The following is a 21,156-nucleotide window of genomic DNA, read 5'->3' on the forward strand; positions in this document are numbered from 1 at the left end:
TACCTAATTGTTAGGTAAATATATTAATAATATATTAATAATAATAAATATTAATGCTAGATTAATGAGCTCTCTTATTTAAACTTTCATATATATTTAATTTAATAAAATTGTCAAATTTATAAAATACGTTTAATCGCTTTGGATTAATGCGAGATTAAAGAATTTTCTAATTAATAAGTACTCTAATGTAACTTGTCACATAATAATTTCTGTAAATTTTATAGCTCGTCTTTTTGTTAAGTTTATAAATTCCATTTTGGTGCATTAGATATTAATGTGCGATTAATGAGTTCTCTAATTAATGAATGCTCTAATGTATGCTTGTTTTATAGCTTGTATACCGCTTGTAAATGTTCACAGAATGTTAAATATTAGGTTTAGTTTCAGCACACGCAACTTTTGCGCTTTGATTGACTTGCAGAGGAGAGTTCTCGGATTGGGGGTGTTCCTTGTTGACGATGGGGTTGTCGTTGGGTGGGTAGTGGGGTAAAACGACCATTTGCTTGACCCAAAGGTTTACAAACAAACAAGCATAAAGAGGAAGAGAGATTGAGAGCCGGCGATTAAGATTTATGACGGGCGTCCTGCGTTGATAGCCCAGAAATACGCATTAACCATAAAACCAAAAAGCCTGACAAATGCTCATTATTCATTTGGGCCGCTGACCCCGCTGACCTGAGAGGTCAAAGAACGCAAAGTTCTTTCTGCCCCGCAAGCTGATAAGGCGAGAACTGCGAGACGAGGCAATAGTTAAGCTGCAATAATTGCAACAATTTTCAATACGAATCGAATATTTATATTTTTATCGGTATATGCACTCTATATATAAATATAACTATATATATTATATAACTTATATGTTAAAATATATATTATTGGAAGCATTGAGCCAAAAATACATTTAAATTGCCAACGCATCGTGTAAAATACAATAAAAATTCATAAAAATGGCGAATAAATAAATGAAAATGAAAATAGCCAACAAGCTTTTTACACACATAACAAATAAGATTCAGCTAGGCAAATCTGCTCGAACTAGAGTTACCCTTTTAATTTGTTTCCACATTAATTATTCCATTTATTTTTAAATTTTAATTTGTTGAAAAATCGTGAAGTTCACTTTTAAAAATTTTTTAATACACTTATTTAAAAATATTTCCAGGTAAGTATGTAATTATTTTTCTTTTATCTGCACAACATCATTATATTATTGACAACATTACAGGGTATAACAATGCCTATAGAAATACAATTGCAAATTCATACTGTAAATATAAGTATATTTATATAAATTTTATTGTACAGCCAGAAAATAAAAAGGCAAAAGAAATTGTTGGCATTACAATATCGCTTTTTATTGCTGGCGCGCGAATTTTAATTTGCCAGTTGCTTTGTCTGTGTGTGTATCTGCACCTATTGCAAATGTATCTACAAGTTGTAAAAATGTATCTGTGAGTCAGCTATGAAAAAAGGGTCTCTTTCATGATGGCTTATTGAAGGTGACTCGTCAGCAAACTGATTGCCATATCGAATTAGTTTAATTGTTAATGTAAACACAAAGCACAAGAGAGACAGCAGGAGAAAGAAAGAGAGAGAGAGAGATAATATATATATGTGCTTGTGTGCAATAATGTTTCGTAATATTTCTGTTGCTGTTACTGCGTTGCGTCTTTCTTCATTTACGAATTTCGTGGATTTCCCTACAATAATTCCGCTTGCTGTTGAGAAACTCATGTCTCAAGTGACTTTCACTGCCAACGACGAGACGCGACGATGCGACGAGGCAACAGCAACCAGCTTAATTTATTTCGACAACTTCCCTTCTCTCTCACTCAATCAGCTAAGCAACGCAAGCAGGCAACCAACCAAACAACTGACTGACCGACTGACTGACTAACTAACTAACATAAAATTAAAGCAGTCAGTGTGTAACTTTGATATCATTTTAAATAAATCATTAGATGACTCTTAGTTTGTAGAGTCAAAGCTACCCTTGCTTACAGGGTATTTATCGTTCAGTAGATAAGTGAACTTAGGTCTTAAGGATAAATAGGCAGTCAGAAATCAATTAATTTAACATTTTATTGATTAAAGTTTTCAAATTAAAAACTTTAAGAATACATTAAGTTTATATTTAGTGAATTTTTATATCTTTTTTCATTTTTATCTAAAGGTAAAAAAAGCAAAAGCTTTCACGCTCTGTTAGGTATTTTAGTATTAAGCTATTTTTTAATTCTTCAATTTTTTCAATCATATATGACAATTTAATAATTTGTTCAGCTTATTATGTATCCTTGGAATTAGCTATTCCTAAATTCTTTTGATTTTTGAATCATTACTTCTATAAATGACTATTTAATTAATTTTCGAACTGAATAATTAAATTCTAAATTGTATGTGTCCTTGGAACTACCTATTCTTAAATTCTTATAGTTTTTAATCATTATTTCTACATATATATATATATTTTATTCAAATAAATAATTTTTATAATGAATCCAAATTTTTAAATTTTATATTAGTTATTTTTTTTACACATGACTATTTATTTAATTTTCTAGCTTAATATTCGAATTTGAAATATAGAACTTTTTGAGCATTCATCAGCTTTTAAGCATCTTAAAGCTAAGTAAATGATTTAGAGTTTTCTTAAGATTTACTTTAATAAAAGTACATTTTTTGGTACTGAATTGATGTTGTCGGATGTTGAGTTTACCTTTGATTGAACCGCTTGAATTGTTTTGTCCCGCTGGCGATTGCACGTTGCTTTGACCCAAGTTACTTGCGTGTGCTTCCAGTTTTGAAGTGACGCTGCTCCACATGTCAAACATACGTTGCGTATACATAATTAAAGGACGTCGAAGCGCTTGCCACACAACTTTTACTTATTATTCTTCTTCGAGTTGTTGTTGTTGTTGTTGTTCTTTTATCTATATTTTTTGTATTTGTTATTATTGCATATATGTAATACACACACGCACAACACTAACACACACACAGCTACATAGCCCGTGTGTGTGTGTTGTCAACTTAATTGCAATCGCTTAGATACAATTTTCGCAGCAATTTTCCAGTTGTTGTTGTTATTATTATGTAACTAGGGTAAAGTAAACGCTTTTCCGATTTATTGTATAGCTGCACTTGATTTTCTTACGGCGTAGGGTTGCCCAAGGGTAGGGGTATTCAATATATTGTATTCTTTTTGTTTTATATTTTTTTTGTTATTGCACTTTGAAGTTTGTTGTTTTGTTTTACTTGTTTTATATGTGTGAAATTACTAATATCACAGTGGGGGGGCAGGGGGCGTGTTATTAGCGCTGCTTCTTCTTGCCAATCTATAAAGTTTATATATATATATAGAGGTGTATATAACTAAAGCTATATGTATATATATGGTTTGTGTGTATATATAGTTCTAACGTTCTGTCTTCAGGCCTGTAGGTACTAAAACTTGTTTATTTTTTATTTATTTTTGTTTAACTATTTGAATAATGCTGCTTCCTCTTGCTTTGCTGATTAAAGTTTTTATTTTGTTGTTGTGTAAACTATTTAACTATTTAATAAGACACTTGTTCGCGTATATATTTATATAGAAATGTTGGTGTTTTTTTTTTACTTGTTACTTTTTAGCAATTTATTTTTTGCTTTGTTAAAGATTTTTAAGTTTTAGTGCTGAGTTTTCTGCTTCCTTTTTCAGCCCTTTTGCAGCACATGCAATTTTAGATTATTGTTGTTGTTGCTTTTTGAGGTTTTGGACTGCTGCTGCTGCTGTTGTTTTTGTTGCTGTTGTTGCTGTGGTTGATTTAGCACTTTCACTGCGATTTTGTTGCTGCGTTTGCTGTGATTTTTATGTTGCTGTTGTTGTTTGCCGCTGCTCTTATTGTTGTTGTTGTTGTTGTTACTGCTGCTGCTGTTGCTATTATTATTGTTGTTGTTGTTGTTATGCTCATTGTTTTGTCGATTTCTCTGTTTTGTTTGATTCCAAATCAAAATTTCCAAAAATACGAAAATTTCACGACAATTAATTCCGGAAGACATTTAGGGGCATTCTTCAAAACAGCATTTCAAGTGAATTTTGGTTTTCTATTTATAATAATTATTATTTATTATATTTTATTTTGTTTTTTTGTTGTTTGTTGCTTGTCGTTTATTTAAACACTTTGATATATAAAATGGTTTGGCCCGTTATATAAATGCTTTTGCTGCGCGTTTTAAGCCATGGCCAATGCATGGCATTCAGCATATTGTTAATTTAGTGGGCGTGGCAAAACACTGCCTGCGAATTGAACAGATCAATTAATGTGGGTAACAAAGGTGCCACAACACTTGCCTCTGTGTGTGTGCCTGTGTGTGTGTGTGTTTACCATGTGTGTGAATGATTTTTTTCCAATTATTGAATTTGCCTTAAAACATAAACATCAAACAAGCCAAACAGGACATGAAAACTGTGCCGGGACGAGCAACCCCAACCCCCTAAACTCCCCCACCCGTTACCCCCACCCCCAAAAATAAAGAGAAAAAAGAAAAACAAACTCACAAGCGAAGCAAATGCATGAGAATGTAACATGAACATGAAAAATCGATATAGAAATGAGATTTAAGGGTGCTAGACAGTCAAAAGGGGGGATGGAAGGGGCAGACCCGCCTAGTCATAATAGCGGGGGGGTGTGGCTGAGCATTGTGGGCAGGGGTGGGGTGGGGGTGACAACTCTGTCAGACAGGCGCGCCGCCGCCAGCAGAAACGAGCATGAAAATGCAGTTCACGAAGCAGCAGCGACAACAGCAACAACAACAGCAAAAACAACAGCGACGACGCATAAATCTCACAACGAAAGCTCACTTCGTGTGCGAGAGCGAGCGAGACAGAGAGAGAGAGAGCGAGCTAAGCAATAACATGTGCGTGTGTTCGTGTGTGTGTGTGTGCTTGTAAACAGTGAAAAAAGTTCTATGACCCAAAGCTTCAGCGTGCCGGCAAAAGCAATGAATATAAAACATTTTTACTTTATTTGCTGCTGCTTCTAACAACTAACAACAACAACAACAGCAACAGCAAGAGAAAGAAGACGAAGAAGAAGCAGCAGCATTAGAATTACAGCCAGCGTCATCTAAGGGGATGGGGTTAAAGTTGTGGGTGGTACACAGCAAAAAAATACGGGAATTCGGAATAAAATCAAACCAACCTCGGATTTTCTTAAACCAAGTAAAAAATACTTGCTCAAAGCAAGATTTTTCTGAGCAATATATTGATTTTTAAGGTGCTGTAGGATTTTTTTAAGTTAAATTAAATTATTTTTATTTTAACATTAAGTCGTTGGAATTTTAATCGCATATTGTCTAAATTAAACAATATAATTCTGAATAAATATAAATTTAAGAATTTTAAACTTTAATTTAAATATGATTTGTATAACCTGTGCCCATTAAAAGTGTACTAAGAGGGGTATAATTTATGGTTTTTTTCTGTGTAGTGTAGGAAGGGGGTGACAGGGTGGTCGCTGTATGTGGGGGGTTAGTTTATTGGAACTCCGAATGCGGAAGCCAGCAAAGCGCAGACATGCAAATACGTCACCAACAAACTGTTGTTGTTGCTGTTGTTGCTGTTGTTGCTATTGTTGCTGTTGCTATTGTTGCCGTCGTCACCAAAGCGACAACAACAGAAATTGTGCCAGCAGCGACAACAACAACAACAACAATTGTAACTAAAGCAGCGCCAGCATTTTATTGTTGTAATGGAGAAATTTACATATAGAAATGTAGCAAGCAGCGACGTCAGCGTCAAATAAACTGAAAAGAAAATGAAAATGAATAGCAACAACAACACAGCTAGTGGAAGAAGAGGAAGAAGTAGAAGAAAAAACAGCAGGGCATAAAATTCAAAAATTCTCTCACTGTGCGCAGCACACGAACGACAACGAACTTACTAACGGTACTAAGCCGGTCAAGCCCGAAAAAAAAGGGAGGCGGCAGAGCAGAGCTCCAACAACAACAACAGCGACAGCGACAGCAACAGCAATAAGAACTGACGACAAAGTTACATGCTGACTGCTGCTTTGCTGCTGCCGGCGTCGCTGCCCCGCCGCTGTCGCAGTACGTTGACGCCGAAAAAGACCAATGACCTATGCTAGAGCTACACACACAGACACACACACATATACACGTGTATAGGCGCTGCCTCTGTCGCTGTCGCTGCTAGGCTTTTTTCTGCTCGTTGTTGTTGTTGTTGCTGTTGCTGCTGCGGTTGCTGTTGTTGCTGTTTCTTTTCCCCCCGTTGGGTGAGTCTAGGGTGGGCTGGCACACTTATAGACGACACATAGAGTGTGTGCTTAGCAATGTTGTTCTACTAACGATAATGCAAACAGTTGACGCTGACTGCTGCACAGTGTTTGACATTTCAGCTGTTTTATAGCTAGACTTGCCTAGTTTGCATTTGCCATAGCTAGAAAGTCGCAAGAATCTGATTAATTTACTAAGTGTTTTGACTACTATTTAAGATTGACAGTTAATTACAATATAAGACGTCATAATTAAGAAACTCAATTTATTATTAGTTGAAAATAATTTAAATAGAATTTGAAAATATTGATGCAGGAAATATGAAGGAAAGAAAATTATTCAAAATCAATTTAGTCAATTGGGATAATGATTTGGATAGAAAACAAATTTTTAATAATATTTTAAATTTTTTAGCTAGTTCAAGGTCTGAGAAAAATTCAAACTCAATTTCAGATTGTTAGAACAAATTAAAAAAATAGAATGCACCTAAAAAAAATTTAATACCTACAATCTATCCAACAGCTATATAGTTTTTTTCGAATTCTGATCATCTTTAAGCTACTTTTTTGGAATAAATAAGCTATTCTAGCGCATAAAATTCTGGCAACACTGTTGCTGCCCGCCTGGGCAGAGACAGAGGCAGAGGCAGCGTTACTAGTGGGTGGAGGGGGGTAGTGGGCGTAGACAGCGCTGCTTTAGGTGCTCTGAACTCAACTGAACCGAACTGAACTGAACTAAGCAACCAACTGGGTGACTTACTGGGAGTTGAGTCTACTGCCAACTCTAAACTGTTAGCTGAATGTTACTCGTTGTTGGCAGCTCAGTTCTCTTGCCTTTTTAGCCAAAGAAACTGTCTAGTTTTATAATGACAACCAAAAACAACAACTACAACTGCTACAACAACATCAACAACAACTATGTATAATGTTTGATAATCATAACTGGGCACAATGGGCAACAATTTGCATTGTTTTGTGTCTTGTTTTGGGGCGTTGGAGGGAGGGGCGTGGCTCTAAAACAATGTGCCTACATTATGAAAGATTATTACTGTGAACTTTTAACTGTCATGCTGATGATGATGGTATGAGAAAATTTACATACTCCATTAAAAGCTAAGCAAACTGGGATTATTTAACAAAAATTACTGTTAAACTTAAGAAATGTTAAGAAAACCCAAAATGGACTTAAATGCTAATAAAGTTTCAGATTATGAGTTGATTACAAATCTTTTTGTAATAATTTAAATATACGGGTTTCACCCCAAACGATCTATTATTATCGACTGTAGAATTATAGATTAAGCTATGAGAAACGCACCAGAAAAACTTGTGTAAACTTAAGTCGAAGTTTCCTAGGAATTTCAGATAGTTTAGTAAGGAAATAATTCATATACCAGCAAGTTAACAAGACTATTTTTGAGAGAAAATGAAATTATTTCCAGAGATTTTCCAATCAAACCTTAGCAAAATGAAGAAGTAACATTAAAAGATCAAGGTACGACTATCATGGAAAATTTAATTAATTAATTCCAACATTTTTAAGGTTATAACGCTAAAAAATATTAAAGATATGATAATCATAAATGTTAATAATCCATATAAGAGTAGTATCCAATAGATTATCCAATAGTTCAGCTTGCATTTAGTATATTGTTTTGATATGTTAAATATTCCAGATTATCCTTATTTTTTTTAGGGTTTTTTTCAACACACACACACACATACACAGAGTAACGCACACATAGCCACACAGACGCACAGTAATTTATTGCATTACACAATCGAAATTATTGTCGAGGTGGGCGTGGCATGTAGGCAAGGGCGAGGGCTAGGGAAATGCTCCAAAAAGTTTACATGAATTTTCTTCTTTTTATATGTACATATATATTTTTGTTGTGCTTTTTGGAGTCTGTACCAATAAATTACGTCACTTGCACTTCCGTTTTGTTGTTGCTGTTGCAGTTGCAGTTGTTGTTGTTGTTGTTGTTGTTTGTGTAGTTGTTGTTGTTGTCGCATCGTATCGAGACGGACCAACGTTGTTGCTGTGGCAGTTGCAATTGCAATTGCAGTTGCATTAGGCAGTTAGGCACGATTTGGAATTTGAATGCACTCTTTTTAGACTTTTATTTTTGTTTTGCTTTTGCTTTTGCTATAATTAATATTTTGTTTTGGTTGATTTGTTGTTGTTGTTGTTGTAGTTGTAGTTGTAGCTGAAACCGAACAACTTCACAGATGCCAACAGCAATTTAGCCAGGCATGTTGCAATATTTATGTTGTTGCATTTGAATTTTTTTATCTATTGCTGCAGTTGCTGTTGTTGCCGTTGCCGTTGCCGTTGCTGCACCGCACACCGCAGACGCACCGCACCGCACCGCAGATTGAGATACACGCACTGAGACGAGAGCGGACGAGAGACGCGCGTTGAACAGTTGAAAAAACGCATACACGAAGAGACACACACGCACAAATCAAATACAATATATATATATATATATGTATGTTTTAATGTATATATATATATATATGTTTTAACAACAACAACAAATAATTAATAATAAAGATACAACGCGCAACGCATCGTTACCGCCGCCGCGATACGCTCAATACGAAGTGTAGCTGAAGACTGCCTCAAAATGTTATCGAGTTCGTTGTCCAAGTGGCGCGCCGCATTGCGGCCTCACTGTGGCAGCAACTCACAACACACACGCACACACACACACACACACACAGACCTATAACTCAAAAGAGAGTGCGCGCCAAAGAGCAATGTAGCCACGTTGCGCTCAGCAGCAGCAGCAGCAGCTCCCCTCCTTCCCCAACGCGCGCGCTCTCTCACACTCTCTCTCTCCCACTCTCATTCGCCAACAACCCAAGCAAAGCCAAAGCACTGTTGATGACGACGACGTCGACGTCGACGCCGCGTCGCTGCCTGCTGAGTGGGTATATGTGTCTCTGTGCCGATGACTTCTTCAATTTTTTTCAGCATTACGCTTTGTGCCGTTCATTCGCTATGGCAACCGCTCCACTGGCGCTTTTCTATGTGTGTATCTGTGTGTGTGCGTGTGTGTGTTGGGGCGAGAGCGCTTGCATTTGTATGCGTGCAAGAGTGAGCAGCGCGCGCTTTTTCCTAATCAGCTGTTTGCTGCTCGCTCTTACAGTGTGCGAGCGCCAGAGTGTGAGAGAGAGTTGAACTCTCTTACAAAACGAAGCTTTGCTGCAGGCGGAAAAAGCTGTGTGCCATATTACTATTACAGCATTTGTTGTTTTTACTGTGTCTTTTTTTCTTTCTTTGCTTGCTTGCTGCTGTTTTTGTTTTTTGGTGTGTTGCCGATTTTTCGTTCATTTCCTTTTTGGACTGCGCTTCTCTGGTTACTACGTCTACTGTCATTTCCATTTGAAATTCCCAATTAGCAGGTCAATTGCTTTTTAGGCCAAACTGTGTGCATTGCAGTTGACTTCTTCTATCCCTCTACCACTCCCCTTGTCTCTTTTGTTCTCTCTTTCTGTCTGGCTGACTGTTTTGTTAATTGCTTCCTTTTGCTATGCTATCATCCTGTGCGCCATTTAATTACAGTTTCAGCTTACTTTTCCTCAACCAACTTACTTATGCATGAAAATTGTTTCTAATGGCTTTGCAAATTGCGCACAAATGCATTTTTTATAGGTTATGTACGCCCCAAAATAAACATATGCAACGCTTCTCAACACTGATATTCAAGTGCTATAATTAGATACTAAATTCAAACAATTTCTTAGTTTTAAGTGCAAAATTGAACGGAAATAGATAAAATCTTGTACACTTTAAGCCAAGATCATAAAAATATTTATTTTTTGGCTGTGAAAAGTTTGTCTAAATTAAAGCTACTGGAAAGTTTTCTTTAATTTATACTTAACTTTCAGTTATTTAAATAGAAATCCTAAGGCCCTGTTTCTAATCGAATATTCATTAATTCGCATTTATAATTTTTTTAATTTAAAAAGTTTAAAAATATTTCGCAAGCCTTATTAAATCATTTTGATTAAAAATAAAATAAATAAAAAGCCATAATTAAGCCGTAATCAGAGCAACAGTCAAGGTAAACAAGTGTCAAAGTTCAAAAAACAAATATAAAATATTAATATATATATATATACACAGAGATATCTTAAAATATTGATTTTAGCTTAGGGGACACGGATTTCAAAAATGAAGTCGAACTTAAGTATCGACGCGATTTTGCAATCGACTTTCAGTTTGCAAAATTCGCAACGCAGCAAAGCAACAAAAATGTTTCGTAGTTCCCAAAAAGTTAATAAATTAATATTTTGTAGCTAATTTATGTGTTGTTATTGTTGTAATGCATACAATTAACTCTGCCGCAACACACACACACATATCTGTGTATCTGTATCTATAGCTGTCTTTGTATCTGTATCTGCATTGGTATCTGTTATGGGACAGCATAAGACTTTGCATAAACGAAACAAACAGATGAACACAAAAATACAAAACTTCAAAGACAACAACAACAACAACACAAAAAACGCTAAAACCCAATATTACGAAATATCCAACAACTATAAAGATTGGCAAAAATAAAATAGATAGAAAAAAAGAAACTTGAATATGATAATGAAACTTTGCTACGGTCGATTGGAAAAAAATCTCATGCGGCGCTGCCTAATGGACAAAGTTACAGGGCCCCCCCTAAGGAGGAAAGGGGAAGAGGGGAAGTGGTGAGGGGTAAGGGGGACACCCTCGGCAGATTCATGCATGAAATGCAAACGTTGTTTGACTGAAATTATAATGAACCCATCTATAGCCAATTCATATACATAACTAGTACCAACAACCACATCAGCTTATGGGGGACATCTCTATATAATCGCAGATACATTCATGTATACTTATGTCTGCCATTCGCAAAAGTGATAGTGCGTTTCCCCTCTTCAACTCAGGTTTCTCCTGTCAAAAGTCTCGCAATTCGTTTCTTGTGTAATGGGCCAAGCGATCAATGCTCAACTTCAGGGTCGCATCTTATAGATACAGATACTTTGGCAGCTTAGTTAGCTACTAAATTTAGTTAGCCACAAGACACCAGTCTGCCATTTGATTATTTTCTTTGCCAAATCTAATATGGTTATTAATGCGTTTGCTGAGCTACATTTCGAGTTGCCAAAAATATGCAGATTCGCAATATTTATCGGACTTAATGCTTAGAGTAGTTTTTAGCAGCAGTTCAAGTTTACTTAACATTTTTTAAATGTTGCTAACAGTAATTTTAATAGCAGCGACTTAATAGACACAAATATTATGTATAGCTTATTAGCGTCTCTTAAATGTCTATAGTGAGACAATAGATAGTAATAGTTTCTTTTACCAAGCAAGTAATATTTTGATGCAGAATCCATGAAATATTCAAAAAATAATCAGAAAGACATTCTGCTTGAAAATCAGTTGAGTATTGACAAAGTTATAACACTTAGTGGCAAGTGCTTGGGAAAAATATCAAAATATGGAAAATGGCGTCAGTGGAAAAAAATAAAATATTGAATTAAATCAAATTTTAATGCCGAATCAATTTAGGTTCCAAACAATGATCAGAAAGACATTCCACATGAAAATCGGTTGAGTATTGACAAAGTTATGCGAACTTTAAAGTGTCAAGAAAAAGAAACTCAATTCTCTTATATCTTTTTTAATTTCTGCCTTTTAACAGTTATACCTAGATAAAATCTGATTGCATTTTAGTCCAACTCGAATCTATGCTTAGTATTCATCGAGTTAATCTAGTTATTGATATGATCGATGTTTGAAAATCAACTAATCAATCATCAAATGACATAAGAATCCGTTTTGAAATGCTAATGAGCTGCGCCTTCAGCTCAAGTGTATCAACAATAAATGTAGATCAATCTTTGTTTTTCTACGAGTTGGCTTTTTCATTTCAAGAATGAAACCCTTTTGGAGTTCCGCCCATGTGCCTGAGGCTGATGCTGCGACTCATTTGTAGCCAACATCAAAACTGACAACTGCTGTACCGCCCTTTTTTCATTTTGCTTGCCTCAAGTCTAGTCTCAAAACGAAATCAATTTCAAGCTTAAGCGTATTATAAAAGATACAGTCTGACAGTGAGTGTCACACTCTTTGCCTCACTTCTTTCCCTCTCCATTTTAGCGCTTCTCCCCCTATCTGCTGCTTTTGGCCAGGCTCATTAACATTGTAAAGAATTGCTGGCAATTCTACAATTCTATTGTAATCGCTGTCTCTAGTCGCAGACACTGAATGTATCTACGTATCTCTAAGCTATGTATCTATGGAACTATGTATGTTTGTGTCTGTGTGTGTTTTAGCTGAGACTTCATTCAGCTAACTGTATAGTTTGTAGCTGCGGCTTTTACCGCTAAGGTTCGTGCTACGGTAAAAACTATGAGCCAAAGAATGTTGTGTGCGGTGCCCAGAACTGTGACTTGACTAGCCAAATAGCGAGTTGGCTTAGAGATGTGTAGGGGGGGTAGGGGTTGACTATATGTCAGTGTGTGTGTGTGTGTGCGGCTCATTTGTGCCGCAAGTGAGTCAAAGAGCCGTAAAGCGAATGTGTCGAAGCAGCAAGAATCGCACAAAACTAACAGAACCTAATGATAAAGAACACCTCGCAACGCGCAGTCGCTGTCGCTGTCGCTGCCTCAGTCGACGTCGCCGTCAGCTTTGCGGCTTATTTAGTATGTCAAAACATGTTTTTTTTTTCACTCTTCTTGTTGGTTTTTTTTACTGCTGCAACCGTCGGCGTCGTCGTTGTTGTCGTCGTCTATGGAAAGTGGGACACAGCCGCAGCAACGACGCGTCGTTGTTGTAGTTGTAATTGTTGTTGTTGTTCTAGCTGCCACAAAGGTGAATAGCCAATAAATCGACGCTTGTAAATTGAAATTCTTTAGCATGGGGTGTGCGTCTATCTATGCATAGGTGTGTGTGTGCTGTGTGTGTGTTGTGTGTGTGCCAAGACGCACATACACCTGTTGTTGCCGCTGTTCGACTCTGTGGCAGTGTCAGGCGCTGTGTTAATTGTGGTCCGTTTTGCTTGCGCAATGAATGCTGCCATCATTTGCATACACACATATTTTTTCACTCTTAGATACAGTAAGCACCCAAAGAGTGAACAACAGCAGAGGAACTTTTAGTAAAGAAAATACTCAAGGAAACTTCACATTGAAATAAATTTCATTACCAATTTCTGAGCAGTTAAACTTAGCGAATGAAACGTTGGCGAATATAAGACACTGAGTAACAGGATAAGGAAACCAAATGCTGACAAAGGAGTTAAGGTAGAGAAATGCAAAGAAAAAGAGAGCAAAAGTCGAAGCTGATTTGCTTCTAGGGAAACATATGCAAATAAAATCCGCATTACACGAATATTTATTACGTAAAAACGTTTGTGAATGTTGCTCAAAGAGGAACTAGAAAATAAAAAGAACATCTCAAAAGCAGAATCAGAATTTAGATAATCAGAAAATCAGTTAATCAGAATAAATATAGAGCTTAATAATACTATTTTCACAGCAAGCTAAGAGTGTTAAAACGTTTGCGAAAGTGGCACAAAGAGAAAGGAAAATTCGAAATAGCTAGAAGAGAAATAACTGCAGTGACAGCGGAGACATTTCTAGGCAATAAGGCGTAAGTTAATGACAATAGTTTACAACATTAAGAAATATAGAAAAGTGAAGAGCTCTAACATTATAAATCTTACAATATATATTAACGTTTGTCGTTATCGCTACTTATTTTAAAATATTCTTAATATTTTATTCTCTACAGAATGTATGCAGCACTTCATTGTGCAACTTAGGCATACTTCACTGTACTTAATGCAATTGTGTACTGACCTGTCATGGCTCCATTGCCGCTGCTGCTGTCTCTATCTCTATCTCTGTCTCTATCTCTCTCCCTGTCCCTCTCTCTGTCTCTGTCTCGGTCGCGTGTTGCTGTCGCCGCCAACGCAGCAACTGTTGTGGTTGCTGCGGTTGTTGTTGCCGTTGTTGCTGTGGCAGTTGTTGTTGTTGTCGCGGTTGCTGTTGCTGTTGGCTTCTGTGTGGTTGCCATCAATGGTGGAGGTGTACGTTCTCGGCGTCGCTGCTGCTGTCTGTCAGTGGGCGTGGCTGTCTTGCGATTGTTGCTGACAATGTTGCTGTTGCTGCTGCTGGACTCGCTGCTGGCAATCTGTTTGCACACGCTGCTGATGGTGCTGATGTTGCTGATGCTGCTGAAGCTGCTCAGGCTGCTGAAGCTGCCGGAACGCGCCAATGCCGGAGGCTCGGACATAAACTTGGATTGCTGCTGTTGTTGTTGTTGCTGCTGCTGCTGGTATGTTGCTGCCAGCGCTAAGCGCTTGGGCGCTGGCTCTGCGAGTTGTTGCTCCTCTTGCTGCTCCGGCGATTCACTCGCTTTGTGAGTTGCTCCCAACTGCTGCTCCTCCTCCTCGTCGCCGGCAACCGTCTCAAAGCAGACATCCAGCAATGTTGCTCCTCCGCCCGTCTGCAATCCGGCAATATCCTTAAGATCAATCCAACTGGCGCCCAGTTTGTCGGCATCATTAAGTGGCAAACTCAAGACACGTGTATCTCCCTCGTCGACAATGTGAAAAGCCTGAGTTGGTTCGATTTTCACAATGATCGGTTGACTGGAGATTATTTGAGAGCGATTGCTGTTGTTGTTGCTCGAGAGGTTGTTGCTGCTCGAGAGGTTGCTGTTGCTGCTCAGCAGACTGGCCATATTCTCATCGTCGTCCTCGTCAACGGCTTCCAGTTCGCTGAGTTGTTGTTCAATTTGCAGGTACGTGGTTGTTGTTGTGTTGCAGCTGCTGCTGTTGCTGTTGCTGATGCTGCTGTTGTTGTTGTTGTTGTTGCTGGTGGCACTGGCCAGACTCCTGATGGTCGTCACGGGCTCTCGCTGTCCACGCAGCACATCCAATTTGAGCACCGTGCACTTGTCCGTCTGTTGATATTGATGCTGTTGCTGCGGTCGCACATAAGCAGTTGTTGTTGCTGCTGCTGCCGCTGTTGCTGCTGTTGCTGCAGCTGTTGTTGCTGTTGCGCTTGCTGCATCCGTTAGAAAGGCCAATGGCGGCGATGTGGCTTTGTTTGATGTGCTAACACAGCGCTGGTGCGTGGGCGTGGCAGTTGTTCGTGCCACAATTGTTGTTGCTGCCGGCAGCGGTATTATCGATATTGAGGGCACCTTGCTGCGCAAATTTGCCACTGCTGCCGCTGTGGCAGCATCCGCATCCAGATAGCTAGCGGTGGCAGTTGTTGCTGCCGTAGCAACTGTTGCTGCTGCTGCTGCTGTTGTTGTCGCTCTGTTGCTGCCAACTGGCGCTGCCTGCTGTATCAGCAGGAGATCTCTTGGCCTATCCGTTGTGAGGGCCGTTTTCTAAACAATTGCTATAGAAAGCTTGCAACAATTGCTTGTTGCAGGTTGCAAGTGGTGCGTTTTTCCGTTTTATTTCTATCTTTTTAAATGAAATTGCATTTTAATTGTTGAGAACACTTTTCAAACACGCACTTTGCCCAAGTTTTGCCTCGTTTCTGTTCGTTTTTCTTTGGTTTTTCTTACGTTTTTGTTTGTTGAAGTGTAGAAGCACAACATCAAAATAAATTGAGATAAATCAGCCTTACAAAAGTGCACTTAAAATCGTTTTACACTAGAAGAAGTCACCACATCAAAACTTGTCAATTGCTTTCAGTTTTTACATAATCTATTATAATTAATTAATTAATTTTAATAATAAATTTAATTATATATTTTATATATTTTTTGTGTTTGCTGGCTGTAGCTACAGCTGCAATTGCTGCTGCTGCTGCTGTGTTTTTTTTTTTTTTTTGTTTTCGCTGTTGCTGTTGCAATTTTCTGCAGCTTGGAATATGCGTCGTATACTCAATTTTTCCCTCGCACTTTGCTTGATTTTCGTTTATTTGTGTGTTTTTTTATTTGTGCGTTGCAAAAATGGCTGTAAATTTTTGTTTTGGCTTTCAGTTTTTGTGTGTGTTTTTTTATGCTTTTGATTTTTTTGTTTTTATTTTGATGCACAGTAAATCAGTCGCCTTTGTGTTTGTTGTTGCTGTTGTTGTCGGCCGCTGCCAAAATGCATATCCTTTTTTATTTAAATACGTCACAATATGTTAAGGTATTTTGTTGCAAGTGCAACTGCCACACCACAGCTCCTGTGCCTGGGCTATTGTGCGCTGTTTGTTGCTGCTGCTGTTGCTGTTGCAAGTGTGTATCTGTGGCCGTAACTGGCAAATGCTGCTACTATTGCTGCTGCTGCTGCTGCTTCTTTTATTGTTGTTGTTGTTGTTGTTGTTGTTGTTGTGGTTGTTGTCATATCCTGGCGCTGCACATGCAACGTATTGTTATTGTTGTTGTTATTGCTGTTGCTTCTGTTGTCGCTGCAAGGCTGCAAGGCGCCATTGGAACTTATCACTGGAAGTGTGTCGATGCTGCTGCTGTTGCTGCCGCTGTCGGCGTCGCTGCTGCTTGTTTTCCACATTGCGGCACGCAACCCTAGCGCCAGTTGTTGCCACCATGCAACTTGCCAAAGTAAATCGGCAGCAACAACAACCCCCAACCCCTAACCCCAACCAACCACCAAGAACGCAGCAACAACAACCACCAGCTGGTGGCTTTAATAATCGATTTTTCAGCGCGCACACATATGCAAATTGTTACACACTCACACTCAATTAAATGCAATGCTTTCGCTTTTCAGAGTGTACAATTAATTTTTAATAATTTTCTTATATTAATTAATGTATATTTTATTTTAGTTTATATTCATTTCTTTGCTTTTCATTTCATATAATTTTCTTTTATTTTAGATTAATTTTTAATTTGTGTTGCCAATGCAACTGCAGTTTTTCCACCGCGTTTTCCACAGGTTTTTCCATTGTTTACACACAGTTATTGTAGCACACAAGTTGATTTAACTTTTACATATTTTTCTCTTTTAAAGCATATCAATAATAATGTTTTAAAAATAATTTTCACATTGCACTTTTTGGTTTATTTATTTCCTGTTCTTTCCACTGATTTAAATGGGTTTTTTGCGTCCGTTTGTTGGCCGCGTATCCTTTGCGTTGCGTCCTTTGCAGGAATGTGTCCCAAATTCAAGTGCGCCACAAACACATTTCGTGCCGCACTTTCCGTTTCGCCACTCAGCTGCTTGGAAAAAGGACTCTGCTATGGGAAAAGTTCGCAATGCCAGCGTGTATACATGTATATAAGTATATGTGTGTGTGTGTGTGTTTGTCTGTGCGTGCGTGTTTGTGTGTGCTGTATGCAGTCGAAAAATGGGACTCGCTGCGCTGCTAAATAGGGTTAGTAGGCATAATGCCAAGTGCATACGCCAGGAAAAACTGGAAAACGCGCTCGGCATTGTTGCGCAGCTTTTCCTACCCTTAAGCAAACTTTCCTTCCATTTACACATGCGTCTGTGTGTGCGCGTGTGTGTGTGAATGTTGGGGAAATTTCCACTGTGGTAAATTGTTTTGGGAAATTTCGTTAGTCTTTCGGGGTGGATTATAGTTTTTAAATAAAGCGCGCTTTGTGTTGAACACCACTAAATTATTAAGCTGTCAAATAATTTAATCAATTAATTGTAATTATATTTAATAAGAGAGAAATAGAGTTGTTGATTCAAACTGTGAATCAAATACAAAATTAAAAATAAACAAATACGAATTGTCGGTAAATCGGTAAATAATAATTGTTTTGAATATCTGCCAAGGAAAGTATAGAAAATATTGACAGTAATGGACAAAAAATGGCATTTTCCTGCATTGATACAGAATCAAAATAGAGATGTTGATTCAAACTGTGAATCAAATATAAAATTAAAAATAAAAATAAACAAATACGAATTGTCGGTAAATCGGTAATTAATTGATCATTCCCAAATCACTTTTTTTGAATAACTGCCAAGGTAAGTATAGAAAATATGGACAGTAATGGACAAAAAAAAGCATTTTCAAGCATTGATGCAGAATCAAAACAGAGGTAAAATAATGTTAAAACTGATATTCCACAAGGAAATCGGTTAAAATTTGACAAAGTAATGACAGTTTGAAGTTTTTAAAAAACTTGATTTAAAAAAAACGTTATCATTTTCCCTGTAATTTGATTATTTTTAAAGTTATATTGTATTATACGAAATATGTTTCAGTCAAAAAATAAAATAAAATGCGTTAGCAATGAGAATATCAAATAAAATAAAAACATTTGCTGAGTAAGATTTAAAGGATTTTAAGATGATCAAAATAATATTGTTGCATATTCAGTTAACCATCAAGTCATATCATTTTGTAAGCGAAATTTGCATGATTCGAGCATCTCAACTGAAATTTATTATAAACTTGTCTCAAATTCTATGGACTGCCAATCATGTGCCGTAAATAGATCAATGAAAGCGCTAATAAAAAATGTGTAAACAATTCTATTTTTGGTAGATCTGCGAAAAGGCAATAAACTCGTCGAATCAAGTTAAGCGAATCAATTAAATTGACGGCTTAAGCGATGCTCTCAATGGGGCTCAAAACAGTTAGGGCCAACAGCTGTTAATTCGTGGTCCGTTAGAGAATTGGCCAAGATTGGCCATTACATAATGAAACTTAACAAATCACCATCGACATGGCACATAACTGGGCCCTTTTGATCATCATCTTTTGGGCGCATCATTAGCCATATTATCAGCGTAGCGAGTTGGCCAAAACGCTGTCTTCGCTGACTTCTTTAATATTTCATGTTTTCCGTTGGCTTAAATCATGTTAGATTTATTTGTGCTGGTTTCTGTGCGAAAGAGGGGAAAAAGGGGAAGGGGTGGGAGGGGGGTACAGATTGCGCAAGCAGCCATCATCAGCTTTGGCTAAGAGCTAACTGGTTCTAGCTGTAAGCCTACAATTTGGCTCAGACGTTGGCTTGCAACGTTTGAAAGCGCCGTTGGTTCTAACGTGAAAATGTGTGCCTCACCGTTGTAACGATCATCAGTTGCCCCTCTCCCTCTTACCTCTTCCTCCTTCCTCTTCTTCTATTTCTTTTAGTTTGCAGTTTCTCTGTTGAGTTGTTGGCCACGTTACAGACAATTGCAGTAGTTGGGTCTTAGAGCCACGATTCTAACCAGTTTCTTGGCTCAGACCAAAGCGAAAGAGACAGATAGAGAGAGCGGGGTTGGGGGGAGGCGGGAGGGTAAGTAGGCAAGTCCAGGGTAAGAAAGTCCCGTAAGAAAGTCCCAGTTATTCAAGAGGAAAAACCTGTTACACGCAAAGTGGAACTGGCTCTGATTGTGGCTCAGCTCTTGGCCAAGAACAAATCACAAAGCAGAAGAACACAAAACAAAAAAAAATATTATGAAAAAGAAGAGAAAAAAAAAACAGCTACCACAACTGAAACACGTTAGTACCGTTGTGTCGGATTCTTAGTTGCGCAACTGTGTTGCAAGATTAGCTGACGACTGGTTTATTGCAACGTCGCGTTGTTGTTGCTGTTGCTGTTGTTGCTGTTGCTGTTGTTGCTGCTGTCGATGAGGCAACTTGCTTCAAGTTGCTGCTGGGCGCAAGCGCAGCGTCGTTTCTTGCCACTTTTATATAAACTTGGCTGTTGTTGTTGATGTTATTGTTGTTGGCTTATTCGATGTTGCAACATCTGCAGCTAGAATCGGAAATGCGGCACAAGAAAAGACAAACAACTTGGATAAATGGAAAACCTTGCGTGCGTTGAAGCTTGACTGCGTTTTGCATTCAGTCAATTTTCCAAAGGCTTTTCCGTCTTTATTTCAGTTATTGAAAACCGTTGCCCCTTTGTTTTTTACGATCCATTAATTTAATCATTTTTTGTTTTCTTATGAAAAACAGTTGTTTTACTTGCAAGGCTAAGTCTAAGTCTTTTTTGGATAATTTGTTTTTGTTTCTTTGGTAAATATCATCAGAATTACTTGTGATTTGCGGCGAAATCTTTTTTTAAGCTTTTAAATACTTAGCTTTGTACAACAATTATAATTAAGTGCCATTATTGCATAATAACTAAAAATTGTTATAACAGCCTTGAAAATCTGAAATCATTTGTTGATTTCTCTAAAGCGAATGCTCATATCAAGAAGGGTTTAATGATAATTATGAACACTTAAAATTTAGTAACTTGAAGTTTTAAAAATTTTATAACGAATTTCAACTAGACTGTATTATTATTGAATATATCTAAGGGATTGTTTTTTCTTTAATATCAGAACTTACTACTGTAGTAAATCTAAAGTTTAGATTGAGATTTGCAAAGGAAAGCTACAAATAAATTATTTAAAATAAAATATATGTAAAATGAAACTTAGTATTTACTTTTTCAGAATACCCGAGTAAGAAAACAATTAAGACAGAAGATAATTTATTGCTGAGATTAATGAAAAAGGTTTTATTCTAAACAACCTAAGGAAAGGAAAAAATTTTCCAGTAAGAGAAAATATGGTAAAGGATAAAGATAAACTAGAGAATCTATTGCATGAGTTTTAATCAAAATAAACAATGGTTTGATTAGCAAGTTGACAATTAGCTTAAAAGTATTCACAAGATATATGTAATGTAATTAATTATCTATCAAAACCAATCGATACGAAAATGATTACTTTTATAAAGACCTCAAGCAGAAATGTGCAAAAATTAAATGTTTTGTAATTGATAAAGGAAAAGGTGAAGGTAAACATTAAAAAATGAAACATTGTCTATGACGAATTGCGTTTTTATTACAAGATTTGTCATGCTATGCAACTCAAGTGTTTTGATAAAAAACAATCAACTTCCAATGGAAAGATTCATCGAAATGATTAGCATAATTATCAAATTAAGCATATTATGTAATATTATAATTATA

General features: G+C 37.2%; 1 protein-coding gene across 2 annotated transcripts in view; it reads right to left on the reverse strand.

Moving 5' to 3' along the window:
* The window catches only part of LOC117784260 (probable nuclear hormone receptor HR3), a 39,774-nt gene that overhangs the window by 18,539 nt on the left and 79 nt on the right, over positions 1-21,156 (reverse strand). The window contains exon 1 of one of the 2 annotated variants that reach the window (XM_034621948.1): positions 2,720-2,922. The exons of the other annotated variant lie outside the window; for it this stretch is intronic. Coding sequence (XP_034477839.1) covers positions 2,720-2,849 — 130 coding nt within the window. The 5' untranslated portion in view covers positions 2,850-2,922. Of the gene's footprint in view, positions 1-2,719; positions 2,923-21,156 lie in introns of those variants that run through there. 2 annotated transcript variants of the gene reach the window in all.

This window comes from Drosophila innubila, assembly GCF_004354385.1.
Source record: "Drosophila innubila isolate TH190305 chromosome 2R unlocalized genomic scaffold, UK_Dinn_1.0 1_C_2R, whole genome shotgun sequence".
NCBI lineage: Eukaryota > Metazoa > Arthropoda > Insecta > Diptera > Drosophilidae > Drosophila > Drosophila innubila.